The sequence below is a fragment of the Aethina tumida genome, chromosome 1 (genome assembly GCF_024364675.1).
Source record: "Aethina tumida isolate Nest 87 chromosome 1, icAetTumi1.1, whole genome shotgun sequence".
Lineage (NCBI taxonomy): Eukaryota > Metazoa > Arthropoda > Insecta > Coleoptera > Nitidulidae > Aethina > Aethina tumida.
Genome location: NC_065435.1, coordinates 13304622 through 13316628, shown reverse-complemented (window position 1 = coordinate 13316628; position 12007 = coordinate 13304622). Strand labels below are relative to the sequence as shown.

Sequence of the window (12007 nt, the reverse complement as noted above, 5' to 3'; positions counted from 1 at the left end):
TTTAGAAGTAAATAAATTGAAGATGTTTGTAGCTTGTGAGGTTCAAATTTGGCGCTTCAATAGAGACGAAAATTGTCGAGCGAAGCAGCGAATCCGAGCTAAGGAAAATATCGATGGTGCTAGCTCCTATGTAGAATAATAAATAAGATACTCTAAGTAAATATTTGGAAACATTAATTTTAAAATATTCATTTGTGTTTAAAAAACATGCTTCTGCACGAAATTACATAAAATCGCAAATGATAAGTATCCTTTAATTAACAATTATGCAGGAAAAAGGATATCCTTTTAACCACTTTTGGATACAAATTTCAATGGAGTAAGTTTAATAATTTAAGCCCTATTTATCACCCTTGTTTCAATCAACTGCATGCTCATTCTGATTAATTAACGTTGCAGCAAGACTAGCAGCTCTGCTACAACACACTATTTAATCATTATGATGTAGTTTTTTTTTAAATATTTTGTCTCTGTTCTGTTTGTTAATTCATGAATTAAATTTTCAAGTAATTTGTAATCTGTGATGACTGGGAAATTAAATTGAAATTGGTGTGTGAGCATAGTATAACGCAAGTGGTTATGCTTTAAGTGTAAGGGGGATAAATTTCCTCCAAAGCCAGTGATATGGTAACTATGAATTCCGAAAAGGCTGCTGCTAAGCGAAAGCCAGAGGCTAACAATGGGGGATGTACTGGAGTGACCAGTAATGAAGAAACAATTCCGATTGCACAGCCTTCCACCTCTGAGGAGTCACCAAACCACCTGCTTTACAAAAAAGTAAGTTTACTTAATTTTAATTATTATCCAGTATTATTTTATTGAACAGATCAAATTTTAAAATTTTAAATAAAAATATATATTAAATTTCCTATGTTTGAGACAGTAACTTCTCCAATAATAAGTTTAATTAATATTTCAGTCATCATTATAATTATCAATTAGTAACAATTGAATGAATACCAAAATAATTCATTAGATATAAAAACAATAGTAAAAATTTGTGATAAAATACCAGCTGTTTTAAATAGTCTATTTGTTGCCAATATCTTCATGAAATTGTTTAAATAATTTAAAGGATTACTCATCAAATTAACTGCTTCACACAAAAGTGCTGCTTAATTTAAATTAATTCCAAAATGGTACAATTTTTACTTATATTATTTATGTATTCTTTAATAATCAGATAACTTAATAATTTAATTATTAATTTTTTTAATAATTAATAGTCTAATGAATTAGTCTTAAAATAAAACAATATATCTTGTTTTATTTAACTGATTTCTATAATTTTTTGTCAATAAACTTCTTGGCAATGTTTTGTTAGTTTTTTTCGCAAATTATAATGATTATCTTGAAATTTAAATGCGGTCATATTTCCTTGTCCGTTTTATCAGTTCTACAAAACTGGTATGTGCTTTAGTAATAGTAAAACAATTTGTTGCCACAAAGATTAACGTTAAAGTAATTAGTAATAGCATACAATAATATTGACTACTTAAAGAAAATATAGAATATATAATAGTATCAGACAAATTATTATAAAATATACATTCTAAATATATATACAGGGTGAACCATCTAACTTATTTATTAGAAATTAAAGGTATTGACTTGAAATATTTTTAACAATAACTTTTTATAACAACTTAACTTGAATACTTCGCCAGAAGTGGCGTCAATTTTGTTATTTTCAATGGAACACATGTATATTTTTGGTTTTCTAAATTCTATATTTAATTGCAAATAAAATGAATAATAATGTTTAATACCTAAACTCAATAATTTTTGAGTTATTAATTCCAAAATAACGATGTTATTAAAATTTTATAATACACAAAATTAAATATAAATAACGAACACCCTGTATAAAATTTGTCAGGATTAATAATGACTCATTAAAGAATAGTCCTTAGTTAATGTGTATGTCAAAAATGAGCTTCCCAGCATCAAAATTGGTGGATTTACAGATATTTTAGTTAGACCATCAATCTGACAAAATTTTTACAAAAAAAATTAATAACTCAATTGCAATTACTTGTAGAATTAAAAAATCCAAAAATATACAGGATGTTCCATTGAGAAGAACAAAGCTGACGAAACCGGAAATGAAATTTTGTTCAAAATATATTAGAAAAGCATTTCAAGTCAAGTTATAATTGTTATAAATATTTCAAATTAATACCTTTTTCTGTTATCTATAAACTTTTAATGAATAGACTATGTGAATCATCCTGTGTAGAATATAAGTCTCCCAAAAAATAATTGCTTAATAAGTGACAGGCAGTTTAGGGTTGTTGTTGTTGTTAGTGATACAAATTATTTTGGCTTTTCACTAATTAGTTTCCTTTCAAATTTAATCGAAAATGTTACATTTAATTCCTTCCAGATGGAGAAAATTGTTGAAAAAATGCAAGATGAGACAACTGGCGTGCCAGTTCGCACAGTGAAAAGTTTTATGTCGAAAATACCGTCAGTTTTTACCGGTTCCGATCTGATAATGTGGATGATGAAAAACCTGGACGTCGAGGATCAGCAGGAGGCGCTGCATCTGGCGCATCTCATGGCCGCCCACGGTTACTTCTTTCCAATCGACGATCACATGCTCACTGTTAAAAACGACAGCACCTTCTACAGATTTCAAACGCCATACTTTTGGCCGTCCAACTGTTGGGAACCGGAAAACACCGACTACGCCGTGTATTTGTGCAAGAGAACGATGCAGAACAAGACGCGTTTGGAACTGGCCGATTACGAAGCCGAGAATCTTGCCCGTTTGCAGAAGATGTTCTCGAGAAAGTGGGAGTTCATATTCATGCAGGCCGAAGCGCAGAGTAAAGTCGACAAGAAGCGGGACAAGTTGGAAAGGAAGGTGCTAGACAGTCAGGAGAGAGCCTTTTGGGATGTGCATCGCCCCATGGTAAGTCACATCCATTCCATAATTACCGTTTATACGTAGGACAATTAAACTTAGTTGTTGGATGCTGAGATTTCACATTTTACAGCCCGGTTGTGTAAATACTACGGAAATTGATATTAAGAAAGCTTGCCAGATGAACAAGCCAATTCATGGCGTTAAAAATATGCATGTGGGCCCACCAAGGATGTCACCTTCAACATCTGGGAACATCAGCAAAGTGACAACTGTGGAAGCCGTCAAGAAGCAAATATCACTTCTTAAATCACGACTTGAAAGAAGAAACATTAAAGTGTCAAAAGCAGCGGAATCGTACGTATATTTTAATATTATGTTCAATAAAGTCACCTAAAATAATAAAATTCTTTATCTCTAACAGTGGTGGCTACTCAAATGAGGCGAAATGATTTATTAATATGAAAAAACACATTTTTTATGTTTTTATTCTTTAAAATAACTTAATGTTCAAACAAAGGTTGTAAAACTAACACTTAGACAACCAATAACAGTTTTAAATTAAATTTCAATGAATATTCCAGATGCACTTTTAAATGTGCCTCTTCGCTTCAATTCGTGTTGTATATAAATTTTGAATCTAACATTCGCGCATGTGCTTTAAGAACGGGCTATTGTTTGAATGGGAGGGGACTAAATGCCGACACACACGAAGTTCCCAAACATCACCGATGTTTCAGTTTCAGAAACTACTTGATCATGTGTGTATCAGGTGGATTCAGTTATGGAAAGATTTTTAAAACTTCATTATTTTTATTACGATATGGCGCCAACCGATAATAACACGAAAAAATGTATTAACATAAGAAAACGTGGTGGATTCTTTATTAAATAAATGTGTATTTCCAGTTTAAATCACTATGCAAGTTGTTAAAGAATTAAACCGTCCCTTTCCTAATTTGAATATTTTAATAAATACGGGACCAAAAAAACTCATTTTTATTATATTTTAAATAAAAATAGAATATTTTTATTCTATATTTAATGTGCCGCCACTGCTCATAATTTAACGTTTTTCGTAGCAAGCTATGATGGTAAAAACTTAAGAACTTGACATAATTAACTAACTAATTTATTCTTTTTACTAACACTACCCTTTTATTGCCGTACAATTAAATAAATTGTACCATTAAGTTATTATTTTTCCAGATTCGTTGCGTACTACGAACAGTATTTAGAGTACGATTGCTTTTTCGTCGCTCCTGAATACCCGAACCCGTGGATTGCCGACAATCCAGAACTGTGGGAACAGGAGAAACAGGCCAAAGACATATCAGCACGTAGAGTGAAACGTTGGGCTTTCAGCCTGCAGGAACTGTTGCAAGATCCGGTCGGTCGCGATCATTTCGTACGGTTCCTGGACAGGGAGTTCAGCGGCGAGAATCTCAAGTTTTGGGAGGCGGTGCAGGAACTGAAGGCGTTGCCCCACAGCCAGGTGCAGAACAAGGTGGCGGAGATCTGGGCCGAGTTCCTCGCGTCGGACGCTAGTTGTCCGATTAACGTCGACGCGAGGTCCTACGAGGTCACCAAAAAGAACATGGAAGTACCTGACCGATGGAGCTTTGATTGTGCAGCGGTGAGTGTATTCATATTTTATTTATTACGTACTGTCTGATTACCACATTAATTTTATCATGTGTTCACTAAAATGGTCAACATTGTTTTATGTTAGGTCTCGGGAAAAGTAATTTTTTTCCAACGTTTTTATCACAAGAAAAAAATACTGGGTTCTTGGAAATGAAGGAAAGATCAGTTTTGACCTTCTCTTCAGAATTAAAAAATTAAATTTTAAATATTTCATTCGTTTTTGAGATATTCCCTAAACAGAAGGCTACGGTGTACTTTATATTAGCACCTTGAATAAGTTCTCGCTGTTTCTTCAAAAATGACAGTAGCAGTACTTCGTGCACGGATTTTCGAATGGTAACACACCTACAAGGAAGTACTGTATTTAAACTTAAGTTTCAGTGTATGGTACTTCACTTTAGTGTGAATGTGAAGTAATTTTTATTGGTTCTGAAAATCTACTTCTACTTTTGTGCCAAATAAATTGTATTTGAGGAGGAATTTTATTGCACTATTTTATTCAAAAGAAATCTGCAGCTTAAGCACACAGAATTCTTGTTGAGACGGTGACAATGCTCTACCACATACGACATACAGAGACCAGAACGGCGTTCTCTGACGTGTGAACTATTGCTTCAACGGCAGAAAAGAAAATGTTTTTTGGACCGTATCGGTGACTGGCGATGAAAAGTGGATACACTACGATAATCCAAGCCGTAGAAAATCGTAGGGTAAGCCTGGCCATGCATTAACATTGTCCGCAACACCAAATAATCATGGTTCGAAGCTTCTTCTTAGTGTTTGGTGGAATCTGCAGGGTGTAATTTATTTATTAGCTGCTCAAACCGAATGAAACGATAACGAGAGATCGTTTGAGTCGAGCCATAAAAGAAAAACGACAGCTATACGAACAAAGACACGACAAAGTAATTTTGTTACATGACAACCCTCGGTCTTTTGTTGCAAAACCAGCGAAAATCTACCTGGAAACGATTCAATGGGAAGTTCTACCTCACCCACCTTAAGATTTTTTCCTATTCCGTTTAATGGCACATTGCCTGGCTGAACTGCGCTTCCATTCTTACGAAGATACTAGAGAATGGATCGGTTCTTGGATAGCCTCAAAAGACATATTGTGACATATATTCAGACGTGAAATTTATATACTGCCAGAAAGATGATAGAAAGTCGTGGCTGGTGATACTTTGACTGAAATATTTTCATTCCTTATATTTTAAATAAAGCTTTTATTTTACAAAAAAAACAGCAGGAACTTATTCAAGGTCCTAATACAAGAATTCTTGTTTAAAAACACACATTGAAAATAATCTACAATTATGAATGATTGAATTTCAGGCTCACGTTTATCATCTTATGAAAAGCGACAGCTACTCTCGATACCTGAGGTCGGAAATGTACAAAGAATTCCTTAACGGTTCAAAGAAAAAGGTATGGTCGTATATTTATCGGAAATATTTAATTAGCCGGCGTAATGAAATTTAATTTAAACTGGTAGATATTTAGGTCTATATTGTTTATTTTACAGACATCGGTAAAAGGAATCCGTTCAATAGTGTCGTTTTCAGCACGCAAAGACAACATAACATAGATTACGTTGCAAAGGAAAAAATCATGTATTCTAATTGTGACTTATCTAATTGATAAGAATCTATCGACAATACAAATACTGTCATTGGCAGATATTTAATTATTTTCTCATTTCACTGATTGTGATTTATTGAACATTTTTGAACAAATGATATTGTGCCATAGTATTATGGGATTATATGGCAAAAACTAATATATTGAAAATGATATTCTTGAGATAATTATTTATGGTTATAGTGACTCAGTAAGTTGTTAAATACTTTTGTGTTAAATAATATCATTAGACTCTTAATGTGTAAATGTTTAAAACTCAACATGTAAATAAAGAGAATAATGAAAATATACGTTATTAGGCGAATTTTGTTAATTTATTTTTTAAATTAAAACAATTGTGATACAAGCACAAACTGAATTTTGAAGAAATATAAAATATATATATATATACATGTATATTTATAGAATATGTGTAAGACATGTTCTCTTACAGGGTCTTTCACTACGAGCATTCGTTAAAATATCTCACAACTATAACGCACAACAAACCAGTCTTTTAAAGAAAGCTCAGTGTAAGGCACCTTATGACTACGATAGTAAGTTCAATGTCATCTCTAGGATAGCCAATCTGAAATCCATCCATTTGTTTTATCTTTTCTCGGAACATCGAGCTCAACGGGTCACAGAACTGAACCGAACACGAATGTGTTCTGATAATGTTATTTACCTATGATGGACGTGATGATATTCTGAACTACCATGGTATTACTAGCCTGTGTTATAGTTGATACTGTGTCACTGTCACCTCGATTTTTCTTTGGCGTGGCTTCAAATATTAACGTTTCGTTGCAGTGTTACTCAAAATCGACAAAAAAAAATGAAATAATAATAAAAAACACTGCCATTTAAACATACATTTAATGTACATTGTTCAATTTTACAGTGTAATAGGGTAAAGTGGATCAATCAAAATTTTCTAAGTCTTTCTCCGATGTTTCTCATAAGTCGACATCAAACTAAGGAAATTATAAAACTATTTTCATACACTCAGTTTTTTCTTCTCACTTTAGTATTGCAACCGAAAGTTAAGGTAGTTTTTTAGGTAGTAATTCGCAGGTTCACAAGAGAGGATCATCCGATCGCATCGTAGTTGTTACAATCAGATAACATTTGACTTTAGTTATAGTAAGTATAATGTAGAATTTACAAAACAGACAATAGCAGTATTATAATAATATTTGGCTGTTTTTAAATTCGATTATTACATTTTTGAGGCCAGACATGTGAAATTTTGATTTTTTCACGGTTCAGATGTTAAGAAGGGTCTAATTGATGTACCGTTATTAAAGACAAGCAATTATTTTTAGATTAATTATAAAATATGGCAAGTCATTATGCATATCCTGACGAATTCCAATTATAAAGATAGGAGTAGCTTTAATTGTTCTGTGTAATGGTGCATTGATTTTTTCTTCTTAAGTAGATGTTATATTATAGTATTGTTAACAGATCAATAGACAACAAGCAGCACACAGTACAAGTTTTATTTAATTTAAATTTAAGAAATAGACAATTATTTCCGTAATCTAGTGCTTGTAGTGTATTGATTGGTAAGTATTGCAATGATAAGTAGGTTAAAAAAAAATACAGTGAAACAACAGCATCAGGATTTCCAATTCTTAAAGACGGACCCTTAAAAATGAGTTGTATTATTTTATGTCTGCAGTTATCAAGTCCAACATGTGATATGGGCATTCGTTTTTAAGAGTTTGTATTCGTATGTTGTGGTTCTACTTTATTATACAAATTGCCAAAAATGTTGCATTTTTGTTTCCCTGTGAGAATAGTGTAATTAAGAACCTAAACAAAATGTTACATACAGATATTCCTAATGTTATTGTGTACAAAGCTTACAGACATTATTAATTTGTAAAGGAATTGAATCGTATTTCATTAGATTTTGTCCATACATAGAAAAATTTATCCCACAATAAAAAAGCCAAAAGAAACATTCTGATTTATTTTACACGTACCCTAACTTTTCCTTTAATCTAAAATTTTGTTCGAAGAAATTCAAATTTATTACACCACTTTTTAGCCAGTGCTGCCAACACATTTATTTTTATGTGAGATTATTTTTGTATTTATAAGTAAACTTCATTTATAAGTTGGTAAAATCAAGTTTATTTAATTATTATTAAGTAAGATGGTACAGATTCAATTGATGTCCATATTTTCTTTTAAATCAAGAAATAAATAATGATTTTGTTCAATCAATTTGAAATTCACTCTCCCACTTTTTATCCAGTGCTAGCAATATATTTACTTTTAGGTTACATTATTATAATATTTGTAACCTATATGTGTTTGTAAACAAATTTCATTTATAAGTTGGTAGAATCGAAAGTTTAATTAATTATTAAAGTAAAACAAATATTTACAAATTCTTAGAATCAATTAATACTAATTTGAATAATGTAAGTATAATTTAAGCCATAAATAATTAAAATAATACTATGTTTGGCAATATATTTTTTAATAAAAACTCACATTTAGAAACAGATATTTCAGTTGAACCAGGCGAAATTTATTAAACATTATAAGAATATTTGTTAAGTCATTTAAGAATTCTGTTAATTTATAAAAAATGAAACAAACTGTTTTACATGGTACATGTGTTGTATGAAGAAAAATTGAATAAGTACAAATAAATGTGAAAAAATATTCTTATAATTAATAATAAATTGATTCAGAAGCATTTGTTTCAAGAAACACAGTACTCATTCTAACAATAATTTACATTTTTAAAGATATGTAAATACACAGCTGTACAGTCTTTACAGATTTATAACAATAAAATTTTCTTAAAATAATTATCACAAATATAATAGCAAGATAATATACATTTACCACATTATTCTTTGTGGATAATCGTAGTTATTCCATTTTAACTCCCTATTAAAGAATGTATAGAATGTGAGAACGTTAATGAGAACATTTGTCAAGAATTCAAGACTAATACTCTCTTCGGTTGGATTTTTTAACTTCAGTCTGAACAGTATAAATGGGACCAAGAAATACCGAAATTCTATTAATTTTTGCATTATAAGTACTGGAATTATACAAATAGTATATGGCAAAGCAAAGCCAACATCTTGACTCCATAGTTTTTTCATGATAACATACATAGCAAACACATAGACAACAGTTATCAAATAACGGAATGATTCATATCTTGCATAAAATCTGTGCCATATATAGAAAATGTAATGCCTATTATCTGCCAACATATAAGGATGCACCAATGTGTTATGATGCACGATCAATACACAAATCACAAGCATGGTTACAATACTGGACAGATACTTTTGTGCGAATCTAACAAAATTAAAAACTTCGGTCGCAAAAAATGGCCATCCAAAGAAACAGGAAAACAAAGCAAAATAAAATAGTTGAGGAACATGCAAGGTGGCTTTATGGGCAGTTTTGTCACCCACAACAATGCCTCCATTTAAATAAATAAACACACCAAAAGATACTATTATGGATAAATAAGCGAGAAAACTAAACCAAAATTCCAATCTGCACTTCAAGAAAAATCTCTTAACAATTAAAAGGAATGTATCTTTTAAAGTCCAAATGTCCTAAAAATAAACATCAATTTTTTCACAGTCTAAGTTATTATGTAAGTTTTACTTACCTTAGTGGAACTTTCTATGGTAATGTTTGTGTGTTTTATTGAACAATGGTAGATTTCATCTAATACTATTTTCCCTAAAATCATCAAAACCCAAATGATATTTGTTTGCCTCATTATAATTGAAAAGAATCCTAAAAAATAAATTAAATGTATGTTTTAATTGGGGAATAAATTGTTAATTTACCGAAAATTGACCCACAAAAATCATAACCCTTTTCGTGAAACAATACCATCAACAAAATAAATGTCAATGACATGGTATCAGTGTAATATAAATGTGTAAAGAAATATAGAGGCGGAAGGATCCCTAAGTTTGTTGCCGACAAAATATTTTTCCAAGCAGGCTAAAACAAAAACAAATATGTACGAAACAGGACAAAACAAAATAAATAAATTACCTCATCTTTATTGTATATCTTTAAAAGGAAATAAAACAAGTAAAAGTTTAGGATAGATGCTGCTATATTTATCGACCTCAAATAATAAACGCCGCATTGTTTAAGGGGGCCCAATATGAACGAACTCACTAAATACAGACCAGGCAAAGTGGTAATTTTCGGATCCCACTATAACGAAACTAAAATCAGTTCAATTAAATCATCGATATAGTTAAATACCTTATTATATTCATATTTGCAATAAGCCTGTCCAATTGCCAAATGAAATTCTTCGTCAACAACAACTTTGGAGGTTAAGTATACGTTATCGAAGATTATTTTGGTACAAAGGAAGTAAATTATTGATGTGACCAAAAGATAAATTGTTGACATCGATATATTCCACATGGTTGAACTTGTTTTATTATTCAACTCCTCATAACAATGCTCATAATGTCATCTTATATTTGGGGTTATCTTTTATCATATATTTCTAACCAAAAACCGGCTACTATTTTTTTTGCACAGAGAACGCGAAGATGGTTTACGTTGACTAAATATTGTTACATGCACTTAGAAAACTATTTTTACATTATTATTAACGACGAACATGTGGGACTACGTGTACACAAATATCTACATCTACATGTAAACAATATAAACAAATTACTGGTTTAAACAATGATGTAAACATTACAGAACAAAAAGACAGTTACTTATTTTATGACCAGACTATGATAATGACTTTTTTTGCAATTTCCAGTACTAGTACAATTTAGTAAAATTATTATTTATTGTTAATTAAATGCACACCTCCAATTAAAAGTAATCAAAATATTTTATATTTTATTTAAAATAATAACAATCTATTCTTTCTACAATTAGTCATTTTATTCCTACTTAAATATTAAACAAAATAAATGGGCATTTAAAAAATATATATTTATTAATTAATTTATACATAACTTAAAAAATTATTAATATTTTTTTTGAGTACACTTCCAACCTCCAGTCAACGACTCTTCAATTATTCTTTGATGTTTTAATCGAGACTTCATGTCGTTCCATAAATTTTCAATTGGATTTAGTTCCAGACTTTGCCCTGGCCACTCGAAAGCCTCAACATGATTATCTTTTAAACAATTTTGAATAACCTTGGACGCATGCTTCAGTCATTATCATGCATAAATGGTAAATTATCGGTGGCAAATGGTTCCATTACATCTTCCATGGTCCTGTACCATGCCTAGAAAAAGAACCCCAAACCATAATGTCCATCCATCCTACAATATTTAAGCCTTGATGTTTCATATTAATTACTATTTTTCTCTTCTCTGGAGTGCAATTCTTCTTTCTTTCTACTGAAAGTGAGCTAAGCAATAAAATAGTATAAATTTTACTACGAATAAATTCTTATTATTAAGAGTATTGTTAAATAGTGGTACAAAACCGTAAAAATAGACTAATATGTTTGTTACAGTAATATCTCAGTGAAATAAAAATGTGGCAAAAAAGTATAGAAATATATATTTTAAATTAATGAAATATATTTTATATAGTTACTGGATAAATTTTGAAACAAATCCTTTTATGAAATAAATTGTTTAATTTTGTGCTATTTCACTGGCCACCACTTATCTAGTATTTTTGAATGGTTCATATAAAAATTAACAATTTGAAAACTAAAAATAGTACATAAACGTATTTAATGACATCCTCAAGACACAAATTTAGGGGAAATCCAAAGAGGTCGGATTCAAATTGGATGATTTGGGATGGAATGTCCCAGCAACAATACTTTTACATGTATACAATTATTTGTCTACATGGTGC

General features: G+C 30.7%; 2 protein-coding genes across 3 annotated transcripts; one reads left to right on the top strand and one right to left on the bottom strand.

The window, feature by feature from the left end:
- The first annotated feature begins 99 nt into the window (after positions 1-99).
- LOC109598080 (regulator of G-protein signaling 7) lies at positions 100-6461 on the top strand. 2 transcript variants are annotated; one of them, XM_020013896.2, is made up of 7 exons: positions 100-319; positions 590-777; positions 2387-2917; positions 3003-3226; positions 4079-4505; positions 5852-5944; positions 6042-6461. In XM_020013896.2, exons 2-7 carry the CDS (start codon positions 625-627, stop codon positions 6102-6104), a joined length of 1491 nt encoding a protein of 496 aa, XP_019869455.2. In that variant the 5' UTR covers positions 100-319; positions 590-624; the 3' UTR covers positions 6105-6461. The 2 variants fall into 2 exon arrangements, with proteins under 2 accessions (XP_019869455.2, XP_019869456.1); XM_020013897.2 differs by having other exon boundaries at positions 508-777.
- Positions 6462-6996: 535 nt separating this feature from the next.
- LOC109598081 (putative Dol-P-Glc:Glc(2)Man(9)GlcNAc(2)-PP-Dol alpha-1,2-glucosyltransferase) lies at positions 6997-10826 on the bottom strand. Its single transcript, XM_020013898.2, has 5 exons — positions 10415-10826; positions 10196-10363; positions 9982-10141; positions 9798-9928; positions 6997-9741 (listed from the first exon to the last, which is right to left on the bottom strand). The coding sequence occupies exons 1-5, from the start codon at positions 10580-10582 to the stop codon at positions 9004-9006; spliced, it is 1365 nt and encodes a 454-aa protein (XP_019869457.1). The 5' UTR covers positions 10583-10826; the 3' UTR covers positions 6997-9003.
- Positions 10827-12007: the final 1181 nt, after the last annotated feature.

Bases quoted from the DNA above. Each gene is read 5' to 3' on its own strand.
- LOC109598080 (XM_020013896.2), top strand. From the start codon at position 625: ATGGTAACTATGAATTCCGAAAAGGCTGCTGCTAAGCGAAAGCCAGAG. The intron at 778-2,386 runs GTAAGTTTACTT...AATTCCTTCCAG, and splicing joins ACCACCTGCTTTACAAAAAA to ATGGAGAAAATTGTTGAAAA. The intron at 3,227-4,078 runs GTACGTATATTT...TTATTTTTCCAG, and splicing joins GTGTCAAAAGCAGCGGAATC to ATTCGTTGCGTACTACGAAC.
- LOC109598081 (XM_020013898.2), bottom strand. From the start codon at position 10,582: ATGTGGAATATATCGATGTCAACAATTTATCTTTTGGTCACATCAATA. The intron at 9,929-9,981 runs GTAAATTAACAA...TTTATTTTTTAG, and splicing joins TTTTTGTGGGTCAATTTTCG to GATTCTTTTCAATTATAATG. The intron at 9,742-9,797 runs GTAAGTAAAACT...GTTTATTTTTAG, and splicing joins CCATAGAAAGTTCCACTAAG to GACATTTGGACTTTAAAAGA.